Here is a 23,975-nt window from a genome sequence, read left to right as displayed (position 1 = left end):
GGAATAAATAACTATACAAAAGAAATGAGACCAGCCTGACACACCACCCATTTACCTTTCCCTTCTCCCTGCCTGCCCTCGCCCAGGTGAGTTCCCCAGGGGTAATCACAGGGCACATGTATCCTTACTGTATCCTTCACACCTTATTTTCCCTGGCTGCACAACATTCTGGCCAGAATTTAAAATCCTGATGTACTACTGAGAATTGAGGGGATTGCTGTTTCCCCCAGTAGCAGCGACTGTGCAAACTTGTTCAGATGGTGTTTTTACAGCAGCCCCCTGGTACCCCACGGGGTGCTTTACAACTTCCATGGGCTCCAGTAACAAAAGAGTAAAAATATATATTTTTTAACCTCATTGGTACAAAGACGGATATAATCCAGATTGGACTCATAATTCTGCACTTATCATTAGTCTATTCATTGTTTCTTCTGAATTTGAAAGGAATTAAAATGAATTTTTATAGGCCATGAACCTTCTGGATAGGTTTTCCCTGTCCTGTGAGTTAGACATTAAGTCAGAGGCCCAGGCTGGACTAGAACCTGGGACTCAGCCAAACAGCCTGGTTCTGTGCACCGTGATAAGGAAACGTGATAGAATCCACAGTGGCTCCCATTTGTCTTGATGGACACTGATCACATGTGGGGACAGAGGCAGCCAGCAGTGTCCTGGTGAGCACCTAACAACTGGCCCCTGGGGGGAAAGCCCTGGGCTATAACATTTGCCAATCTCTCTGGTGTAAGTAACCCTGTGGCCAATTTTAAGCTGTTGATGTGACATCACTGGAGAGGCTGGGGAGGCATATAAGGTAGTCACCATTATGTATTTCCCTTATAGAGATACAATGGTTGTAAATAATGCCAAGAACATACAGGCTAGAAAAAGGTAGTAAAATAATTAAAAAGTGATGAATTTTGAGTATTAATTACCTTCGCTTTACTACAACCTATTAATTTATAAGTTGCTCTAATTTAATGTGTAATTATGGCTGTTGGTCTACTGGCTCACAAACATTTCTGAAATTTTAACAATCAGCTCTTGCAAACTGGCACCAACTGGCTCCAGCCTGTCGCTTGCTGAGGGACCTATAGCAGATGGCCTTCCAGACGGAGACCTGGACAGTGGCGGACTGCATTTCCCAGAAGCCTCCTCTCCCAGAACCTCCCCTCAGCTTCCGAAAGCTGTTACCATGGAGATGGGCTAACAGATGGTACAGGCTGTTCTCAGAAGGGTGAGGAGGGAGCAGAGAACCTGAGGTGGCTGGTGACAGGGTAAGAAGTAGGGTGGTGGCTGGAGGGGGCTTTTGCTGCTTAGGGGGCTTCCAGCCCCGATCTTTCTGAGGAAGGTGTGTGTGTGTGTGTGTGTGTGTGTGTGTGTGTGTGTGTATTGCTGCCAGGGAAGGGTGTGGAAAAAAGGTCCATGGGGTGGGGAGGGCCTCTGGGCAGGGACGTCCCCCCCCCCACACACACACACTGGGCGGTAGCTGAAGAGGCAGTCTGGTTTGGGGAATAAGTATTTCGGGTTCTAGCCCAGTTCCACCTCTGATAAAGGTGTTCTGTGACCTTGGGCTCAGGTCCCATCTCAGTACTTGTCACTGTTGTAACCCTCTGCAGCCCACAGACACCTTGGCTGTCTCCCCATTTCTATCTTTACTTACCTCATAGCCTGGAGGTACCCCCTCACCCTGCTTCATCACTTCTAGGACTTCCCCATCTCAGTAGGCCCTTAAGTGCCTGGTTTTCAAAGCCAGAAATATATGGCTTCAAACCCCAGAGCTGCTACTTACTAGCTCCGTGACCTTAGGCACTGCACTTAACCTCTCTAGGACTCAATTTTCCTATCTGCAAAGTGGGTATCACAGCACTGTCTGCCTCTTAGGGTCTGTAATGGGAAAACTCAATTCAGTGTCCTATCTCCTCTGTTTCTCCTTTACTTCTCACATGGGACACTTCACCCCTGACACTTCTGCTCACCAAATGTGTGACACACCAAGCAATTCTCTGTGACACCAGCTGGGTGTACTACAATGTAACTCAGTTCCAACACTATCTACCTGGAGATAGAATCAGACCCCACGGGTTAAGGGCTAAGTCCCACAAGATGGCCAGGTCCACCTCCGACACAAATCTCAAGTAGAAGGTCCCTAGGTTACCCACAACTTCTGGCTTTCTTGGCCACAAAACTGGAGGTTGGTGCCCATGATCCCTTCCTCAGGTTTGATTAATTTGCTCAAGTGGCTCACAGAACTCAGTGAAACATTTACTTGCGTTCACCAGTTTATTGAAGGATCCGGAAAGGATACAGATGAGCAGCTAGATGGAAAGGTAATAGGGCAAGGTCAGGAAGGAGTTTCTGTCCCTGCGGGGGTGGGTGCGTCATAGAGGTGGATGTGTGCACCCACCTGGCAGCTCTCCAAGCCCCCTCCTGCTTGTATTTTATGGAGGCTTCCACGTTTGGCACCATCAATTATTTATTTATTATTTTTTTAAAATTCACATCCAAGTTAGTATATAGTGCAACAATGATTTCAGGAGTAGATTCCTTTGTGCCCCTTACCCGTGTAGCCCATCCCCCCTCCCACAACCCCTCTGGTAACCCTGCTTGTTCCCCATATTTAAGAATCTCTTATGTTGTGTCCCCCTCCCTGTTTTTATGTAATTTTTGCTTCCCTTCCCTTATGTTCATCTGTTTTGTATCTTAAAGTCCTCATACGAGGGAAGTCATCTGATATTCGTCTTTCTCTGATTGACTAATTTCACTTAGCACAATACCCTATAGTTCCATCCACGTAGTTGCAAATGGCAAGATTTCATTCTTTTTGCTTGCTGCGTAATACTCCACTGTATATCTATACCACATCTTCCTTATCCATTCATCCATCGATGGACATTTGGGCTCTTTCCATACTTTGGCTGTTGTCAATGCGCTGCTCTAAACATTGGGTGCATTTGCCCCTTCAAAACAGCACACCTGTATCCCTTATAAATACCTAATAGGCACCATCAATTAATAACTTCACTTTTTAAAAAATTTTTTTTTAATGTTTATTTCTAGGAGAGAGAGAGAGAGAGAGACAGCATGAGCAGGGGAGGGTCAGAGAGAGAGGGAGTCACAGAATCTGAAACAGGCTCCAGGCTCTGAGCTAGCTGTCAGCACAGAGCCCGATGCGGGGCTGGAACCCATGAACTGCGAGATCATGACCTAAGCGAAAGTCGGACGCTTAACCAACTAAGCCACCCAGGTGCCCCAATAACTTCACTTTCAAGTTGTTCTCTTCTCTTTAGAGAAGTGGGAGGTTGTGGGGCTGAAAATTCTGAGCTTCTCAGCATAACATGGTCTTCTCAGTGACCAGCCCCATCCAGAGCCCACCCAGAGCCCCCTCATTAGAACAAAAGATGCTCCCTGTGCGCTCCTCACTTAGGAAATTACAAGGGTTTCTGGAGCTCTGTGCCAGGCGCTGAGGCAGAGACCAGTGCATATTTTTCATGATCTCACAGAGTCTTCGCAGGATATGTGGGGTCATCTCTGGCAAGCCCTCAGCACAGTGCCTGGCACACAGTAGGTGTTTGGTACGCGGTAAGCACCTAGTGATGGTTATGACTGTTCTCCCGGGAAGGAACCCTAGCTGTGCCCGAGGAGCAGACAAATAGAGCTGAGCTCTGGGCTGTGCTGTTGACTGGCAGGGAGGTTTGCCTGCAAGGAGCTAAGGTCCTGAACAAGCCTGCTGGACATGGGCCTCCACCCTGATGTTGGCCACCTGGGACTCCAGCGGGCTGACCTCCAGTAACAGGTGCATGATGGAGTCCTGAGTCCTACAGAACGTCAGCATGGGACAGAAAACGTCTGTCCCTCCGTTCATGTTGCAGAAGGGGAAATGAGGCCTAGAAACGGCAGGGAGTAGCCCAAGGGCCCAGCAGGCACTTTTGGCAGAGACAAGCTTTCCGCTAAGCCAGGCTGGCGGTCAGTGACTCGTCTCCCCAAGAAGCTGAGGCTCCAGTTATGGGTTGGGGCAGGGAGGCAGTGCCCAGCCTTTACCTCCTGCTCCCTTTTGTCCCCCTGGATCCTGGCTCCACCCAAATCTGGGGAGACCCTGCCCTTTTCCCCCCTGTTCTCACTCCACCACACCCTGTGCGTCGGGTTGGTTTCCCTCCCCTCTGGACCTTTACCCTGTGTGCCATAAAGAAACCGGATGTTTGAGGGAGGGCACTGCAAAGACCAAAGACTGGGGCTGGGGCCGGGAGGCAGGAGGCTGGTGGGTCAGCTGGGCTGATATAACAGGAGCCTGACATGGCCACTGACATAAGCAGAGGCTGAATTTTCTCACATGATGGGAGGTCTGAAGGTGGCACTCAAGGCCTCCATGGTTCCATTTGGGACCCCAGGTCCCCGTGTCTCCACGCTGCCGTCCTTAGCAGGCAGCTTCGGTCCTCATGTGTGGCCATCTCTTGATCAGGCATTGGCTGTCCCAACTCCTGCTTTATGCAGGAAGAAGAGAAGGGCCGAAGGTCTATGCCTGCTGGGTCCTGCCCTTTACCATCCAACAACTTTGACTCACATCTCAGTGGTCAGAACTGGGTTCACATCCCCAGGCCACCCCCAGCTGCATGGGACGCTGGGAGCTGAACATTTTAACCAAGCACATTGCTGCCCCCTGGTGAAATTGGGGTTCTGCCATATATGGAAGGGGGTGCTGGATCTTTGGGGAGGTAACTAGTGGGCCACCTTAGTGAGGCTTTGCCTTGTAGCTGTGGGTAAGGGCTTCCCTATAAATGTCATCTCAATGTGGCTCCCCAAAAGTCCTCCGTCCTGCGGGCTGACAAAGGACTTGGCCTGGAGAGCACAGGCTACATCACACCCCACACACCGGCTCCTTGGCCAGGTGCGCTGCCCGTGCCTTCACTGTGCCTCAGCTCCGAATTTGGTGATGTGACCTTTTTTTCCCTTCCTCCTTCTTTCATCATATTCCATATCACCTTACTGTTATGAATAATTTTCCAATTCACTCGTCAGACTTAATAAGTATATCTAAATAGGGAACTTCATTATACTATCGTAATCCCTATGGTATTAGTGTTGCTTGCCATAAGGAGAAGATACTTTCAGATGAAAGAAAGAAAGAAAGAAAGGAAGAAAGAAAAAGAAAGAAAAGGAAGAAAGAAATAAAAGAAAAGAAACAAAAGGAAGGAAGGAAGAAAGAAAAAGAAAGAAAAGAAAGGAAGGAAGGAAGGAAGAAAAAGGAAGGAAGGAAGGGAGGGAGGGAGGGAGGGAGGAAGGAAGGAAGAGAAAAGAAAAGGAAAGGAAGGAAGAAAAAGAAAGAAAAGGAAGAAAAACAAAAGAAAAGAAACAAAAGGAAGGAAGGAAAGAAAGAAAGAAGGGAGAGAGAGAGGGAGGGAGGAAACGCAAGCAAGCAGCCTTAGTAAGATTGGACCACCTGCTCTGGCCCTGACACTAGCTTTCAACCCATGGGCTGCTGTGTCCTTGTTTTAAAGAAAGATCTGCACGTGTTAGAAAGGTGTTACAGACGGGCCAGCACCAAGCAGGACTCTCCCCAGTGGAAGGGAAGTTTAAGAGGGGCTTGCTTGCTCCCCCGCAAACCGCATCCCAGAGACACAGGCGGTGTTGGTGGTCGAAGTGGGCCGCTCTGAGTGCATTTATCCCTCCCACAGAGATTCCGCCTCCAGACAGTCAGAGACGTGCCAGGATGGAGGTCCTGAAGGAGAAAGTGGAGGAGGAGGAGGCTGCCGAGCGGGAGGAGGCAGCCGTGCGGGCTGAGAGGGGCGAGAAGATGACGAGGCCGGTGGAGGTGCGGAGGGAGGAGGCCCCCATGACGCAGGAGATGCTCAGAGACCTGGAGAAGAAGCTGTCAGACATTGACCTGGCCATCCCGGAGAAGCCCTCGTGCGTGCCAGGCCAGGGTGGGGGTCTCGGGCCGGGCAGCCCTGATGAGGGGCAGACCAGGGCCGGGTGACAGAAGAGCCAGGAAGAACAGTGGCCCCACGGCTGGGAGGCAGGACCGGACATGGAGGGAATCTGCCTGGTCCAAGCCCCCTCTCTGCCCCCCACTTGCTGTGTGACCCCGGGTGAGTCATTCAACCTCTCTGTGCCTCCGTTCCCATTTCTACTTAAAAGTGCACACGTTGATGATGCTTCTAGGCAGCTGTGAGGATTAAATGAGGAAAGGGTAGAGACAACGGCAGCTAAGGTGGGTTGACGGGTCCCTCTGTGCCAGGCCTAGCCGCACATGGACTAATGCCACCCCTCTTATGGACACAGGACTTTTACCAAGGACACTATCGACATCTCCAACCTACCCGTCTCCTACCAAAGCAACACGCTCAAGGAGGAGCACTTGCTGCAGGTGGCGGACAACTTCTCCCGCCAGTACAACCACCTGTGCCCAGACCGCGTGCCCCTCTTCCTGCACCCGCTGAACGAGTGCGAAGTGCCTGTAAGGCGGGGTTGTGGAGGGCAGGGCAAGGGCTGGAGAGGGAGGGTGGAGGGAGGCGGGCCGAAGCTCCTGGATCAGAGTTAATATCCGGAGATAGCATAAATTCAAATGCCAGCAGGCCTCAGCAGGGTCGATGTGAATCACCCCTGAGGGACTGTGGTGGCCTGGACACCCCCCCCGCAGCCAAGGGGCAGCGAGACACCTGGTGCGGTCTCCAGCCCCAGGCATCAGCTCTGTCCAGGGAAGGGCAGAGAACCTAGGAGCCAAGCACTGGCCTCCTTCCCTCCAGCCCTGTAACCCAAGCACGCCCTAGGTGTCTCTGGACCTCAGTTTCCCCATCTTCAGGTGGAATGGCATAGGATGAATGCAAAGGTTGCAAAACAGGAGCCCACAGGCTGACGGGGACTCACAGACTGTTTTATTTGGTCCACGTGGTAATTTAAAAAAAATTATTTTTTTTAAAATTTATTTCTGAGAGAGAGGGGAGACAGTGTGAGCAGGGGAGGGTCAGAGAGGAAGACACAGAATCTGAAGTAGGCTCCAGGCTCTGAGCTGTCAGCACAGAGCCTGACACGGGGCTCGAGCCCACGAATCGCAAGATCACGACCTGAGCCGAAGTCGGACGCTTAACCGACTGAGCCACCCAGGCGCCCCACCACATGGTAATTTTTAACATTGGTATTAGCTGCCTGCGTTTGAAACTCAGTGATTCCCGTACGGGTCCCGGGTAGCCCCAGGTGTGCATCTCCCCTGGAGCAATCAGCGGGCCTGCATGGGGTGGGGGCAGGGGCACGTGACACCCTATGCCGGTGGGCCTTCTTCGAATCTACAGGGAGACCCTGGAGGACTGGACCACGGGCCCTGGGGTGACAGCAGCCTCGCAAAGGGGTAGCACTAGCTTCCTCGCACTGGCTGGTGGTCCAGAGCCAGACAAGCCAGATCTGCTACTGACTGTGACCCTGAGCAAGTCAGCTCATCTCTCAGAGCCTCAGTTTCCCCAGCTGCCAGTGGGCCCGACTTACAGGGGTGTTGAGAGATCAGGAGGGCACAAGCTTATTCGGCATCTGGGCTGGAGGGGCAGAGGCCTAGAGAGCCTTCCCCGCTCCCTCCCCACCCAGGGCTCTGGCTTGCTGGGAGTGCCCCCCCCCCCCCCCCCCGGCCAGGTAGAAAGCCCCCCCGGGGGCGGGGGCTGAGCTCTCTTCCCCTTGCAGAAGTTCGTGAGCACCACCATCCGGCCCACGCTGATGCCCTACCCTGAGCTCTACAACTGGGACACCTGTGCCCAGTTTGTCTCAGACTTCCTCTCCATGGTGCCCCTGCCTGACCCCCTCAAGCCGGTAAGTGCCACCGCTGGCTTCGTCCCTAGGCCCATGAGACCTAGGATGGGAAGCCGGGGAGGTATGTCGAAGGAGGCTCAGTGAGGCTCACACCACTGGCCATAGTGCATCTGGTGTGAGCCCCTCAGAGACCCCTCTGGGGTGGGGTGGGGAAATGGGCCCAGAGAGGGACAGCCAATTGCCTGAGGTCACACAGCAAGCCTGGTTTCCTGGCTCCTATCTCTTTGCCTCCTTCTGCCTTCAGAGTCTTCCTCTCACGACTTTAAGAGCTGGGAAAAGGAGAGAGAGGGGAGGTCCCTGCTGCCTGTGACCCCGGGCCCCATCTTTGGGCTTCTGTCCAGCTCAGGGTGTTTCCCAGTGAGCATGGAGGGAGACAGGGTGAGAGGGTAGGTGCACAGTGCAGAGGGGATCTTCTTTGATCAGAAGAGGGGAGGACAACTTTGCATAAAACCGTAGGACAACCAATCAGACAGCATTAGACCAGCAGCTTCTATATAGTCCAGATGGTCTTTCCTATTAGGAAGTCCACGGCCACCTAAAGTTATAGGCAAATGTGGACTGCACTTTCCACTTCAGGGTCCGTGGTTTCCATCTGATTCTTGGTAGGCTGCCCGGCCTGAGAAGGGGGAGGAGCCTGGGGTGGGGGCGGGGCCGCGCCTGCGCATTGGCCCTGGTGCCCGGATGCTGGCGCCTGGGAGGACGTGCAGGGGTGCAGCGGGCTGGCTGCGCTGACCAGCCCTCTGCCGCCAGCCCCCCTACCTGTACTCCTCCACCACGGTGCTCAAGTACCAGAAGGGGAACTGCTTCGACTACAGCACACTGCTCTGCTCCATGCTCCTCGGCGCTGGCTACGACGCCTACTGCGTCAACGGCTACGCGTCACAGGACATGTGTCAAATGGACCTGACGCGGGACGTGTGCCCGCTCACCTTGAAGCACCAGGAGGTACGGGGGTTCATGCTGCTCTGGGCATCGCGCAAGGGGTGCCACCCGTGACGCGGCGCGGCCCCGCCCTTCCTGCCCCTTCCCGGCCCCACAAGCAGCCGCCCGCTGCCCCGGAGTTCATTCACGCTGCCGGTGTGTCTGTCCTGGTGTGTCTGTCCCGGGGTGCTCAGCACACACAGCCCAGCTCCCCTCACCGGCTGTCTCCCTTCTCTTGTCCCAACTCGCTTCCAAGAGGCTGTTCCCCACCAGGTGAAATCTGTGCCAGCCGCCGGCTTCTGAAGTCGGTCTCTCCCAGATTTACCTTCCGTGTTTGATAAAAATCCACCTCGCCATTTTCATGTAAGGAAAACAACAGACGGATGGACATTTATTCACTCTTTTTCCCCCCATCACCTCCTCCCAATTCAAAAGGCTCCTTTTTGACAGCAAAAAAAAAAAAAAAAAAAAAAAATTGCCACCAACCCTCCAGCAGGTGGTGGGTGTGTTTTTATATCTGTTGGCTCGACAGCTCCCAACTGGCTAGAGGCGGCTGTGAACACAAGGGACGTGCTGAAATGAATTTCATTTTAGGATTCCAGAAGCATTTCTTTGCATTTTGGGAAATAGCCACAGTACGGACAGAAAATGCCATTGGTGAACCGGATCGATTCCAGGAACGCTGTGATCAGAGTTGACCTGGATCAATTCCAGGACGCTGTGATCAGAGTGAAGCCCCCGTGGGGTCTGCAGCTCAGGGCAGGGCATCCCAGGGCCTGGGGCCTCCAGCGTGGTGACATGAGCCTGTGTCACAGCAGCGCTGTGTGGTGGGCATTATCACCCCTATTTTACAGACTGTAGAGATGGACTAGCATGGCCAACGCCACAGGGGCTGGTGAGTGGAGACTCAGGGGCTGAGGCCCCACCCGGTTGAAGCTGCCAAGACTGGCTGTTTTCCCTCATCACTGTGGCAGGCCTGCTCTGCAGCCTCTGCGGTGTTCTTCCCTAGACTCTTTGCTTGCCCCCTAGCACACGTCTGTGCACACACGCACGCACACGGGCTTTCTTCTCCTTCCTAGCCCAGAAAACTCTTTAAGTCAATATGAGACACCATCCAATGGCAGAATCTGGGAAATCCGACTCCTGACCATTACCCCGCTTTCTGGGTCAGATCATAGCTAATAAGGGCAGTGGGGAGCGAAGTGGGGGGAAATCTCATCTCCTGAACTCTGCCCTGCCAGACACCTCATGTGGGCGTTTTCCTGTCCTCAGAACAACCCCGGGGGAGAAGGTTCTTACTCCTGTCCCATTCTACAGAAGAGCCTGAAGCCAGGGAACGGGGGCTGAGGCTCCCGCATTGAGGGCCAGGAAGCCCGGGGACTCCAGGAGCAGCTGTGACCTCCTGGCCGGAGGGGCTGGCGATGCCAGGGCCACTGATCCTTCTTTCGTTGGGAGACAGGTGGTCCAGGAGAAGGAAAAGGTGCCGCCTAAGAAGTACACCATTAAACCGCCCAGGGACCTGACCAGCAGGTTCGAGCAGGAGCAGGAGACAAAGAAGCAGGAGGAGACCAAAGCGGAGGAGCAGAGGCGGCTGAGGGAGGAGGAAGAGCACCTCCTGGTGGGTCCGCGTCCTCACCCCTGTGCCCAGCTCTCCAGGAGAGGCTGCTAGCAACTGGGACCTGACACAGGTCCATGCACCCCAAGTCCAGATCCCCTCCTCCCGCCTCGCCGCCTCCCACGGCAGTCCAGCCACGTGGGAGTCTCCCACTGGTGGTCAGCCAGCTCCTGCAGCGGATTCCAGAGAGCTCTGCTGCCTCAGCCTTTCTGTGCTGGGCTCTGGTGTCCTCCTTGTTCCAGACTCTCTCCCTGAAGACCTACCTGCCTATACTCCTCATCCATCCTCCCTGTTCGCCACCCTCCCCCCGTGCTCTCCGTCCATGCATCCACACTCTCATCTCTCCCTCCTTCCACTCTTTGCCACCCTCGCTCCCTTCCTTCCCTTCCATGTAGTATTTACGGAGCATCTCCTGTGGTCCAGGCCCAGGATACAATGATGAACATGACGCAGTCACCGTTCTTCCACAGGAAAGAGGAAAAAGAAGCCACACAGTATTCCTCTGCCTTCCTTTGCAGGAAATCTCACCCAGAATCACAATGCAGAAAGCCAGTAAATCCCAGACACTCCAGGACTCCAAAGGGTCCAGTTTGTAAACTACAGATAAACTCACACCCTCCCATTTTATGGATAAGAAAACAGGCTCAGAAGTAGGGTGATACCCCCAAGGTCACGCAGCCAGCCAGTGCTGCAGTCGGGATCAGAAATCGGCTCTCCTGCTGGTTCCCCGGGCCTGGGGAGATGTTCGGGCCCCCGACGCCCCCCTTCCCAGCCATCGGCCCATGGTCCCCCACCTCTCCTGTGTAGGATGTGGAGAAAGCCAAGACCGACCCCCTGCATGGCCTACGGGTTCACTCCTGGGTCTTGGTGCTGTCGGGGAAGCGTGAGGTGCCTGAGAGTTTTTTTATCGACTCACTCACGGCGCGCAGCTACAGCAACCAGGACGACCACTTCCTGGGCATCGAGAGCCTCTGGAACCATAAGAACTACTGGGTCAACATGCAGGACTGTTGGAATTGCTGCAAGGTACTGGCCGGGGGGGCGGGGCTGTGCGACAGGCACAGTCGGGCAGGGCCGCCGTGCTGGCGGAGTGAGCTGTGGGCAGAGCTGGCCACCACCGAGCTCAGACTTTCCCCATAGCTGAGTCCCCTTAGCCCACCCCTTCGTCCATAAGTAACCATTCTAATATGATTATTGTCTCTCTTTTGATTTGCGTGTCCTTGTAAAACGTGGATTGTTGATTTGTATCAGTGACTTTTTAAAACAATGTATTGAAGTACAACGTACAGGCAGAAAAATACACTCATCCTTAGTGTACAGTCCAACGAATTTCCATAAATGTGTGGATAGGTATGTATTCACACATACGTATATGCGTGTGTCTGTGTGTATATGTGTATGTATATATATAACTCAGTGCTACTTATCTAAGTTAAAAACACGTGCACACATTTGGGGGAGAGTCATAACTGGACACACAAGGACTTTCTGGAATGTGGACAGTATTCTATTTCTTAATCTGGGTGCGGGAAACCTGAGTGCATTCAGTTTCTGGAAATTCATTGTACTGTACACGAATCAAATGAGATACAGGCTCCAGGCTCCCCGTCCTGCGCTCTTTTGTTGTTTCCAAATTCCTCCACTTCCGACCGGGCCAGTTTCCCAAAGGTAGGTCTTGGGCCTTTTGCCCCCCATTCCAAGGTGACCCCGTCCAAGGGGACTGCTGTCACCCCTGTGGCAGATGGGCAGAGTTGATGCCCCTGTGCTCCAGCGCAGGTCACTCTGTGTGGAAGTCAGATGTTCTGAGGTGGATTAACTTCCGCCTTGAGTGAAGCAAGGATCAGCCCAGTGCCCCGCCGGTCACCACACTGGCTTCTCTTACCCTGATTCCAGGGTTTGCTTGGCTCTCACTAACTTCAGAGTCATGGGGTAGATATGCTATTGTTACTCTCATTTTACAGAAAGAACAACTACCATACCACACAGATAAAAAAAATTTTTAATGTTTTTTATTTATTTCTGAGAGAGAGAGAGACAGCGTGAGCAGGGGAGGAGAGAGGGGGAGACACAGAATCTGAAACAGACTCCAGGCTCTGAGCTGTCAGCACAGAGCCCGATGTAGGGCCTGAACCCACAAACCGTGAGATCATGACCTGAGCTGAAGTCGGACGCTTAAACCAACTGAGCCACCCAGGGTGCCCCTCACACCACACAGACAGAGCAGAGCCAAGACTGCCCTCCCCCAGAGCCCAGGCTCCTAGCTGCCGGGGTGGTCAGTGCCCCCTAAAGGCTGATGGACCCTTCGAGGCTGCTTACAGTCCTCCTTTGCCCCCTCCCAGGCTGGACTCGGCCTCTCCCTCCCAGCATGCTCTGCACCAGTGCTAGGAGAAGGAAACTTGTGACAGGGAAACACAGGATGATGAGATGAGCTGGAAGCGGGAGGGTGGTCTGGTGGAAAGCGAAGCCAGAGAGGCAGTAGTGCATCACCAAGTGAGGGCATGAAGAAATAGATCATGACACTGGCTGTCACTTCTACTGCCAGGGGAGAATGGGAGCGGCTGCTTTATTCCTCCGAAGGACCCTGAAATGGCACTGGGACCGGGGAGCCGTGTGAGGCACCCACACAGAGGCTGGCTGGCGCAAACACGCCCCAGGCTCATGGGACATGGTAGCTGTCCATTCGTGTATGCTTTCTCTGTGGAAACAGAACTTCTAAGTTATATCAAAACATCTGACTACTGCCCACTAATTACAAAGGTGATGGAATGGAGGGCGTGATTTATTTATTTAAAAAATTTTTTTAAATGTTTTATTTATTTCTGAAAGAGAGAGGCAACATGAGCAGGGGAGGGTCAGAGAGAGAAGGAGACACAGAATCAGAAGCAGGCTCCAGGCTCTGAGCTAGCTGTCAGCACAGAGCCCAACGTGGGGCTCGAACCCACAAACTGTGAGATCATGACCTGAGCCAAAGTTGGGCACTTAACCAACTGAGCCACCCAGGCTCCCTAGAGGGTGTGATTTAAAGAAATACAAACATCTGTGTGGTTTGGTTCCCCCCTCATTGAGCCTTGACTATCCACAGTCACTGCTACATCTTTGAGCAGTTCTCTCCCTCCCTGCCGTTCACCATGTCCCTCTTTCCTCTCCCCCCACCTCCCAGTTAGAGCAGAGTAATAGCCCCCCAGGACTCCGTGAGGTCTCAGATTAGAGCCTCTGTCAGGACAGCGTCGTGTTGAAATGCTTGTGGGCAGCTACCTTTGCCCTCCTTCTGGGACACTGATTCTGGGGTGTTGGGGTGGGGGGGGTGCCATCCTGGAGAGGGAGATGGGGACGCTGAGTGCCTCCATCTGCTGGGAGTTACCTGCCCAGTGAGCCCAGGCTCGGGTAGGCGGGGATGGAAAGAAGGTGAAAGCCCCCACTGTGGAGGAGAGATTTCCGCCTGCCTCCTCTATACAGTTGCATGTGTGGCTGCCCGGTTCCTTGTCCCTGGCACGGGTAGAAGCCGGGTGGGGGCCCTTTCCCAAACCCACCATCTCCCTCTCCCGTAAAATCTTGCTGGCTTGTATCTGCTCTAAACGCCACCTGGGACGCCCCCCTGATGAAGCAGGTTAAGCCCCATATCCAGGTCGGTCCCGGACCGGAGAGTTGCCAAGTCTCACAGAGACCACCAGTGAGATTTTCTTCACAGGGAGATTGGGCAGTGCGACTGGCCTCAGTTTCCCTGTTGAAATGAGGATGGGTGTGGACCATGCAAGGTGGCTCGGAGCTGACACTGTGTCCCCCTGAGACCCTGGCCCAGGTCCCTCCTCTACTCTGGACACGACTGTTCCCCCCCACCCTCACCGCGTGGAACAGGACGGGGCAGGCTGGTGGTGGGGTGCACTTAGCCGACCCTTCCGCCGCCAGGACTTGGTCTTTGACCTGGGAGACCCTGTGAGGTGGGAGTACCTGCTCTTGGGGGCCGAGAAGTCTCACCTGTCCTTGACTGAGGAAGAGGAAGATGCGCTGAATGATGACTATGACGTGGAAAACCTGGTGAGTCTCTGGCGCGGGGCCAGCATGGGACCCGGGCTTCGTGCCCCATCTTGCTTCGGGCCCACCTGACCAGTGTCCCTACCACATGTGTGTGTATCAGCGGGAAATGAGCCACATAGACCAAGTAAGGATCCCTCAAAGCAGAAGGGCCTGGACCCTGCTCTCATTTTACAGATGGGTACACTAAGGCCCATGCAGGTCCACTGACTTGCCCGGGACACCTGGTGGGGTAGGGGAGGGCTGGGACTTGCATCCGGGGCTCCTGCCCCACACACAGCCCACCATAGTCAGTGGTTGCCCTGCTTCTCTTAAGAGCATGTCCCTCGCATTAGGGTGATAGGACCGTGTCCACAAGCCCTGGCCTCACTTCCAGGCCTTCCTGCGTAGCCACCATGATGCCCCTCACATGCTTCCAGGCCTTTCTCGTCTGTCATATCAGCCCACTGGCCTGGGCCTTCCCCACGGCACCCCTTCTCCTGTCTCCTAGCCAGGGGCCTTCCAGGCAGGTCTCCATGAGGACCCTTGCCTGGAGGTCAGGTGCCCAGAGGCCTTAGCTCTTGGCTGTGACATCTGGGGCCAACTTCCCAATCATGGAGAGCTTCACTTTTGCCATCTGTATGTGACGGGGGAATGGGGTCAGTTATCGTACCAGGTGTATCAGCTAGCTGGAGGCGCCATGACAAATCACCACACCCTGGGGGGCTTAAACAGCAGAAATTACTTTCCTCACAGTTCTGGAGGCTGGAAGCCCAAGATTAAGGTGTGGGCTGTTGGCTTCTCCTGAGGCCTCTCTCCTTGACTTGCCAATGTCTGTCTTCTCTCTGTGTCCTCACTGTGGTCTTTCCTCTGTGTGTGTCTTAATCTCTTCTCACAAGGACCCAGTCACATTGGATTAATGACCTAGTTTTAACTTAACTACCTCTTTAAAAATCCTGTCTGCAAATATAGCCATATTCTGAGGCACTGGTTTTGGGGCACGATTAGGGGGACACAAATCAGCCCACCATGGTAACATTCACTTAACATTCAGTAACCTCCTGGCACTTAACCTGAAGTAACTTGTCCACATCTTTACAACCACCTGGCGAGGTAGGTGTTAGTATCATCATTCATGATTATTATCATCCATTTTACAGACAGGAAGACTTAACAACACAGAGGGGTGAAGTAACTTACTCAATGGTAAATGGCCAGTAAGTGACAGAGCTGGGGCTTGAACCTGGGATCTGAGTCTGGCTCTCAAGTCTGGGTTCTGAACAGTAACTCTGTTCTACCTCCTGGGACTGCTCAGGGACAAAAGGAGACCATAGGTACGATGAACTTGGCTCAGCGCTCTGCGCTCTCATCTCTGGAGACCAGGGAGCCTCCTGGCGCCCTAATTCCTGGGGCACAGGCGCCCCCTGCTGGCGAGCACAGGTTAGAGGAACAAGACCAAGTTTGAGCGGTTTGTGGAGAATCCACGGGTCTGTAGAGACCCCTTGAGGACCATTTGTGTAGACCAGGCCTTATTTTACAGATGGGGAAACTAAAGAGGGGGAAAAAAAAAACCAGTAGGTGGGCAGTGCCTCAAGTGGTTTATGTGCATTTTTTTTAATGTTTATCTATTTTTGAGAGAAAGAGAACGTGAGCAGGGGAGGGGCAGAGGCAGAGAGAGAGAGAATCCCAAGCAGGCACCTGGCTGTCAGCACAGAGCCTGATTTGGGACTTGATCTCAAGAACCGTGAGGTCATGACCTGAGCCAAAATCAAGAGTTGCTTGCTTCACCAACCGAGCCACCCAGGCGCCCGTGTGTATTCTATCAGTTAGTCCCCCCACAGGGTCTAGTTAACAGTTAGGAAGGCTCAGCGTGGTTAGGGGACTTGCGCCCAGGACCCCAAGCTGGTGTCGGATGGCGGTGGGGCTTGCATCCACCTGACTGCAGAAGCCCCTCTCCTAAGGAGGGCTGCGTAGCTGTGTCTGCTGCCCATTCTGACTGACAGGAGCGGGGCGGTGGGGCGGGGGGGGAATGCAAGGCAGGGGACTGCTGTCCTAGCCAGGTGGGTCAAGGGAGGGCTCCTAGGCCACCTCCTCTTCCTCTCTACCCTTGGGTCATGCCAGGTCAGAACTGTCCGGGACCTCTGGCTTCCCTGGGGGGAGCTCACGGCCACTGTGGCTTGGCCCTGGGGGGCAAGACAGAAGCTCTGTGCAAGGTGCAGCCCTGACCAGAGCCTGTCCCTCCCCACCTCTCCCAACAGGGCAAGGAGGATGAGGATAAGAGTTTCGACATGCCGTCCTCGTGGGTGGAGCAGATTGAGATTTCCCCAGAAGGTACAGGCACGCGTGTGTTCACTCGCTTCCCCAGGACCAGTGCGAGGAGAGCCGGCAGCGGCTGCCCCAGCCCCTCATTTCCACCCCTCCTGCCGTCTGTCACGCCCTCCTCCTTCCTTCCGCCACACGCAGTCAGCTCTGTGGCCGAGGGCCTGACACCAGTCTGGCATGTTGGATGGGGCTCAGTTAACCTGCGCTGGGTGACAGAGTGGGTGCTAAAGGAAAGAGGACCAGGACACAGTCATTCCCCTCCCTCACCCCCCTGCCAGGAGGAGGCCAAGCCTAGTACCCAGGTGGCACAGGGGAGTGGAGGTGTCAGGACCAGGAGGGCAGACACACTCGTGTCCCGTGCTGACATCTACCGGGCGCCGAGGTGCCTGTCTGGGAGTGCCTAGACCCAGACCCGCGGCGAGGGCGTGGGCTATTCTAATCGGGCAGGAAGGGCTAGCGAGGGCTTCACGGGAACCAGGGGAGGAGCACCCGGCCCAGCATCCCACTTTGGGGCTGGGAGTAGGTGGGCCAGAAGGGCTTCCAGGAGGAGGAGTCTAAGCTAAGTTTGGAGGGATCCGAAGTCAGCCCAGTAAGGGCAGGAGGGGATAGTGTTTCTGGCAGTGAGTGGGTGGTGTGGAAGATCACAGCTCCAGGGGTCAGGCTCAAACCTGAGAACTCCCCCAGGGCAGAGCCACACTGTGACCACTTTGCTCCATCTCCTTGGAGCGGGCTGGGGGCCTGGAGGAGTTTAGCAGATCAGCACAGTGGACAGCGGCTGGATGAGCGGCTGGGGGCGTGGAGGAGGGGAGGAGTGACCCCAGCCTGCTCTGTTTCTGCAGCTTTCGAGACCCGCTGCCCAAATGGGAAGAAGGTGATCCAGTACAAGAGGGCGAAGCTGGAGAAATGGGCCCCATATCTCAACAGCAATGGCCTCGTGTGCTGCCTCACCACCTATGAGGACTTAGAGTGTAAGTGGGGCAGCCCTGGCTATGGGAGCAGGAGAGCTGGGGTCCCCGACATGATGTGTGCCCTGGGGCACGTCGCTGCCACTCTCATGGTGTGAGCGTGGGCCCTGCCGGCCTCTGTGCTGGGCAGGGTTACAGAAGCCAGGGAGCTGGCCTGGCGGCACTAAGCACCCACCGGGCCCTGTAGGTACCGAGACCTTGGAGATCAAGGAGTGGTTTCAGAATCGAGAGGACATGCTGGAGCTGAAACACATCAACAAGAGGACGGGCCTGAATATTGACTACTTCAAGCCGGGCCACCCCCAGGCTCTGCGCAGTGAGTGTCCAGCTAGGAGCCCAGAGTGGGGACACTTCTTCCCTGAGGCAGCCTCTGCACGGCTGGCCTGTGCTGGGAGGGACCAGTAACCAAATATTCACAGGGCTCATGCTCGGCAAGCACCATGCACGGCCCCTGGCTCCCTAAGCAAATCAGATGTGTGGGCAGTCAGGGGAAGTGCAGAAAATCCACGGAAATGTGACAAATGTTCCTCCAGGAAAGTCGACACCAGGGCCACATGCCCATTCTGTGGTTAGGCCTAGGCACACAGTGGTGGTGGTGGGGGGTCATATTTCCAAGGGGTCAGAATGTGAGCAGTAAAACCAAGGAATGTCCCCACAAGGGCGATGCGGCAGGGGGCGGAGGTGCAGCCGTGAGCCGCAGAGTCTGGGAAGTGAGGGGACATGTTTCGGAAGAGAATCACTGGCCCTAACCAAAGGCTCACAGAAGAAAACCATAGTGTCAATATACATCTTAAAAAATGATCAATCTTACTCGGTGGTTGAAATGAAGAATGAGGGAGCGAGGGAGGGAGGGAGGGAGGGAGGAAGGAAGGAAGGAAGGAAGGAAGGAAGGAAGGAAGGAAGGAAGGAAGGAAACCCATAAGGGACCATCTTACAGGCCTTGTGTTGGCAAAGATGAAGAAAGTGGTCCTACTGGGTGTGAGTGAAGCCACAGACACTTGCACTCTGTCACTGTTGGTAGGACAGAAAATTGGTGCAACGTCTCTGGAAAGCACTTGGGCAAAATAATCAATAGTAGCTTTCAACTATGCTTTAAAAATTTTTTTTAATGTTTTTAAAATGTATTTTTTTATGTTTTATTTATTTCTGAGAGAAACAGCATGAGAAGGGGAGGGTCAGAGAGAGAGGGAGACACAGAATCTGAAACAGGCTCTGAGCTAGCTGTCAGCACAGAGCCTGACATGGGGCCCGAACCCACAAACCGTGAGATCATGACCTGAGCCAAAGTCGGATGCTTAACCGACTGAGCCATTCAGGTGCCCCTAAAATGTATTTTTGAGAGAGAGAAAGAGAGAGCACGAGCAGGGGAGGGGGAGAGAGAGAGAGAGAAGACACAGAATCCGAGGCAGGCTCCAGGCTCCGAGGTGTCAGCACAGAGCCCAGCGCGGGGCTCAGACCCACAAGCAGTAAGATCACAGACCTGAGCCAAAGTCGGATGTTCAACCAACTGAGCCACCCAGGTGCCCCTTAGCTATGTATGCTGTTTGACCGGCAGTAGCACTGCTGGTCATTTGGCCTGAGCAAATAATGGGCAAGAGTGAAACATGCGTGATGCAGAGGTTCATTGCAGTGTTGTTTATAATAACGAAAAGGATAGAAGCAACCTGAATACCCAGCAGTAGGGGATTGCTTATAGAACTTGTGCTCATCCGTGAGCATTCATGGGCATGCCTTCTCCCTGGGGTCTGGGGCTGGGTTCTCAAGCCAGTGGCCAGAGCTCCTGGGCTCACACCGCTGACTTCCCGGACCCTGCCTTCCACTGCAGTGCACTCGTACAAGTCTATGCAACCTGAGATGGACCGCGTCATGGAGTTTTATGACAGAGCCCGTGTGGACGGGCTGGTAAAGCGGGAGGAAACGCCCAAGACGATGACGGAGTACTACCGAGGACGGGCTGACTTCCTTTCCTACCGCCACGTCAATTTTGGGGACAGGGTCAAGAAGTTGGCTCTGAACAGCGCAGAGTCAAACCCCCGGCCAATGGTGGTAAGCACTCACCGGGCCTGGGGACAGGGTGCCCACTCTCTCCAGGAGGCCACGGTTACTCTGGGATAGGGCCAGCTCTGACTCTGGGGCCACATCTTTCCCGAGTGCCCACTCCTGTTTTACGAACCTGAGGCTGCCAGATGCCACTGGGCCACGGATGTATTTCCTTACTATTATAAAAAGTGCACATGCATGATGAAACATTTAGAAAATATGGAAAAATATGATGAGAAAAGTAAAAAATATCTCAGCATGGTATCTCTCAGATATTACCATGTGTTAATAGGTTTGGTTTTGAGAGTCTAACTTAAGTCTAACTTTGGTGTGTGTTGAGGGGGGCATACACGCGTGCAAAGGCAGAATCCCCACATCACTCACTTAACATTAAACTGTGCACTTTTTTCTCTACATCATTATAAATTACTTGGCAACTGTGTTTAACGGCTGTATACGAAACAGGCCCTTCCTAGTGGTAAGGGATGTTTAATGATAAAGCAAGGTGCTTGGAGAGGTGATGAGGTCCCCATCTCTGGAGGTGAGCAAATAGCATCTTGTGGAGAGAGCTAGAAAAGGAATGCAGCACTAGTCAGGGCTGCGGTGGCCTGGCGCTGAGAACCACCGGGGCCAGAGAGCCACTGTCTGGCTAGGAAGGGCTGCTCCACATAAAATCCCCAAAGCCCAGTGTCCCTGATGGTCCTCTACTTCCACCCTCAGGGGTGTAGCCAGAGAGCCCCTTTCCCACCCCCGTCCTATGATGATCTGGCCTCCCAGAAAATCACGGAGCGGTTCGACCGCAACCCCGAGAAGCCCGCAGACGAGGATGTGGCGGAGCGTGTGTTTCTCATCTTGGATGAGCGCATCCAGCTGCGCTACCACTGCCGTGACGACCACATCACTGCCTCCAAGCGTGAGTTCCTGCGGCGCACCGAGGTGGACAGCAAGGGCAACAAGATCGTCATGACGCCCGACATGTGTATCAGCTTTGAGGTGGGCCTGGGCGCCAGGGTGGGCCGGGCGGGCCAGGGGGAGTTCCCGGGGCCCTCTGGGCCATCCCAGCAACTTGGGGAAACTGGGATGGAAACCCATGGCTCCCAGCCCTAAGGTCATCTCTGCCCCTTGGGAAAATCAAGAGCTCCCATCTGGGGACCATCAGTCATCTTTGCAGCTCCTCTGAAAATCTCCCCCTTTCCCGTCGAGAAAGGCAACCCAGCAGGCTACTCTCCCTACTGCCCCTTCCCCCCCGATTCCTAGACAAAGCAGAGCCCAGATCGCGGGACCAACACTGGAGCAGGAGAAGGTCCTACCACCTCTGAGGAGCTGGCTTTCCTCGCTCTCCTGGCACAGCCCTGAGTCCCTCTGAGCTTCCAGTTCATTTTCTTCTATAATCTGTGCTTATAGATGAAGAAACTGAGGCCCAGAGAGGTCAAGCAAGTTGCTTGTTGTCACACAGCTAGAAAACGGCAAGGGAGGATCTGGACCCAAGCAGTGTGTCTCCAGAGCCTGCCCCTGCCCTTAGCCATTGCTGCTTCTCCTTGTCACTGTGGTGGTGGTGGTCGCAGGTGGAGCCCATGGAGCACACCAAGAAGCTTCTCTACCAGTACGAGGCCATGATGAAGCTGAGGAATGAGGAGAAGTTGTCCAGACATCAGGCCTGGGAGTCAGAGCTGGAGGTGGTCCGGTGGCGAGGGCGGGCGGGCGGGCGGGAGGAGGCAGGGCGGGAGGGCACCTCAACCATGCCGTCCCCCGCTTCCCAATTCAGGTGCTGGAGATCCTGAAGCTTCGAGAGGAGGAGGAGGAGGAGCACAAGCTGACCATCTCCATCTACGACACCAAGCGCAACGAGAAGAGCAAAGAATATCGGGAGGCCATGGTGAGCCCCAGGCCTCGGCTTTTCCTGGACCTCCCCCCCCCCCCCCCCCCCGACCAGGGCGCCAGGGCAGTGAGGGTAATAGGGACTCTGCCGGGGAGCCCCTTACAGGGGATGAAGCTACTGACACCATTGTGGTCATCCTTGCTGCTGAGCTGACTGGTTCTGTGATGAACACCGAACAGCGCTCAGGATCCGGAAGGTCTGCCCCCTCCTGCAGGGCTGTGGCCAAGCCAAGGCCTCTACTGCATGGGAAAATAATGGAAGTTGTGTACCCGCCTCCACCCAGGCCTCCCCTCAAAGTCAGGACGTGGGCTGGTGGCCCCAGCGAGCCCACTCTGGCCACAGGACGCCCAGCTGGGCTTTCGGGGCCAGCTCCTAGATCCCCTTCACCCACCAAGTGTGGAGGTTTCTAAAACTAGTTTGCGGTTGCCAAGGCAGGACAGGGCATGAGACGACTGGCTCTTGGCTGGTACGGGCCGGAAGACTGGGTCTGAAAGAGAAAAAAGAAAGGAGTTACTGGCAGTTTGGGCTTTACCATTACCGTGATCACCATTTGTTACCATTTATTGAACAAGCATCTGCTCAGCGCTGCTTATCTGCCGAGGCTCAGGCCGAGAGACGTGAATTCAGGTGTGGGGCGTTGGCTGTCACCAACTGTGACAGCTGCCACGAGGGCCAGCACAGTGGCCCCTCCACGGCCTCTGTCCCAGAGGCACTGGGCCCTGGGATCTGGATTTAAGGCCTAGTTCTGTGTCATCACATGTTGATGCAGAGCGTGGCGGGAGGCCTCTGCAGCTCCTGCTGGTGAGCTGACCCCCCCCCCAACACTGCCCACAGGAGCGCGTGATGCACGAGGAGCACCTGCGGCAGATGGAGGCCCAGCTGGACTATCTGGCCCCCTTCCTGGCACAGCTCCCGCCGAATGAGAAGATGACACGCTGGCAGGCCATGCGTGTCAAGGACGAGTGCCTCAGTGACTTTAAGCAGCGGCTCATCGACAAGGCCAACCTCATCCAGGCCCGCTTCGAGAAGGTGCGGCCAGGGCCTGGGCCTCCTCATCCGGAAAACGGAGCCGGGGCTGTCTGCTCGGGGACCAGTGAGGGGAACTAGTCTAGCAGGTCATGGAGTTTGCCAAAAGACGGAGTTGTCCTTCCTCGTTGTTTGTTGGGTGGAAGGGGGGGGGCGGAGGGGTGGTGGGGTGAGTGGTGGAGGGAGGGGTGGAGGGAGGGGTGCTATGTTATAACAACTCCTAGTCCTCGCTGCATTTCATAGTCAGCCGCGTGCCCAGGTAGTTTCACGCGTTCTCTCCTTTACTCTGCACAAAAGGCCCTATGCTGTGTGTGCAAGGGGTATACGATGCCCTTCCTTCCGCAGACAGGGAATTGGAGGCACTGAAAATGTTGGAACCTTGTTCACAAGGCTCTCGGTCTTGAGCCCTGCTGCTCAGGGACACAACACCCCTCTAAACGTGACCCCACTGGCTCCCACGCAAGACATTGTGTGGCCCCTGCCTCCGCCGCTCTGGCTTCTGTGGATGGTGGCGGCAAGGCCAGCCCCCGTCAACCCCTCTGCTCTCTCCACCCCGTGCCCGCAGGAGACCCAGGAGCTGCAGAAGAAGCAGCAGTGGTACCAGGAGAACCAGGTGACCTTGACGGCCGAGGACGAGGACTTGTACCTGAGTTACTGCTCTCAGGCCATGTTCCGCATCCGCATCCTGGAGCAGCGGCTCAACCGGTGAGGGGGACGGCGGGCGGGGTCGGGGGGTTGGCTGGACAGGACCCTCGGAGGCTCAGCAGCATGTTGTGAACCTTCACCGTCTCCTGCTCCGCCCCCTGGTTACAGGCACAAGGAGCTGGCCCCGCTCAAGTACTTGGCTCTGGAGGAAAAACTCTACAAGGACCCACGCCTGGTGGAGTTCATGAAAGTCTTTGTTTGAGGCCCGCTGCGGGGCTTTGGCCAAAGCTACCGGAGCCGGAAACCCCCCCCACAGCCTGGTCCCTGTGCCCCCTCCCACAACCAGCAGATGACTGTCCACTTGGGCGACCTCACTGCCACACCACCTCCCTGTCTGTTCCTGCTTCTCATGACCTTCCCGTAAATAAACACACTTTGAATTTGCTGCTTGTACCTCATGTTTAGTCTTTATTGATAGCCTGGGACCACTCCCCCCCCCACATTGGCCACCTTCCTCATGTGCTTCCTTGTCCCTCCTCCCATTGGGATGTTGTCTTTGCAGCACCTCTGCAGATGGTCCCACAGCCACCTTCAAACATCCAGTTAGATCTCAGCGTGGCTAGGGTGGCCCCGCTGGCAACGTGGGAATGGCAAGGTGCAGGCTCCAGAACTGGGGGCTCCATATTAGACTGCCAGGAACAGCACCCAGCTCTTCTTAGCAGTCACTATTTAGCCATCTGCGAGAAGCGATGGCGTGGTCTTCTTC

General features: G+C 54.8%; 1 protein-coding gene across 1 annotated transcript; it reads left to right on the top strand.

The window, feature by feature from the left end:
• Positions 1–1,029: 1,029 nt before the first annotated feature.
• DRC7 (dynein regulatory complex subunit 7) lies at positions 1,030–23,662 on the top strand. Its single transcript, XM_039232683.1, has 18 exons — positions 1,030–1,271; positions 5,667–5,898; positions 6,274–6,448; positions 7,660–7,785; positions 8,536–8,730; positions 10,166–10,324; positions 11,129–11,347; positions 14,228–14,356; positions 16,591–16,663; positions 17,494–17,622; positions 17,807–17,935; positions 19,445–19,665; positions 20,437–20,652; positions 21,225–21,335; positions 21,425–21,535; positions 22,373–22,567; positions 23,130–23,269; positions 23,378–23,662. The coding sequence occupies exons 2-18, from the start codon at positions 5,702–5,704 to the stop codon at positions 23,469–23,471; spliced, it is 2,619 nt and encodes an 872-aa protein (XP_039088614.1). The 5' UTR covers positions 1,030–1,271; positions 5,667–5,701; the 3' UTR covers positions 23,472–23,662.
• Positions 23,663–23,975: the final 313 nt, after the last annotated feature.

This window comes from Hyaena hyaena, unplaced genomic scaffold (genome assembly GCF_003009895.1).
Source record: "Hyaena hyaena isolate Hyena2069 unplaced genomic scaffold, ASM300989v1 scaffold_68, whole genome shotgun sequence".
In the NCBI taxonomy this organism is placed as follows: domain Eukaryota; kingdom Metazoa; phylum Chordata; class Mammalia; order Carnivora; family Hyaenidae; genus Hyaena; species Hyaena hyaena.
This window is presented reverse-complemented; position numbering and strand designations above follow the sequence as displayed.

What these genes read in the sequence shown, in the direction of transcription:
- DRC7 (XM_039232683.1), top strand. Translation starts at nt 5,702, where the DNA reads ATGGAGGTCCTGAAGGAGAAAGTGGAGGAGGAGGAGGCTGCCGAGCGG. An exon ending in GATTGAGATTTCCCCAGAAG is followed by an intron (nt 16,664 to 17,493) that starts GTACAGGCACGC and finishes CTGTTTCTGCAG; the next exon opens with CTTTCGAGACCCGCTGCCCA. An exon ending in CCTGGGAGTCAGAGCTGGAG is followed by an intron (nt 21,336 to 21,424) that starts GTGGTCCGGTGG and finishes TTCCCAATTCAG; the next exon opens with GTGCTGGAGATCCTGAAGCT.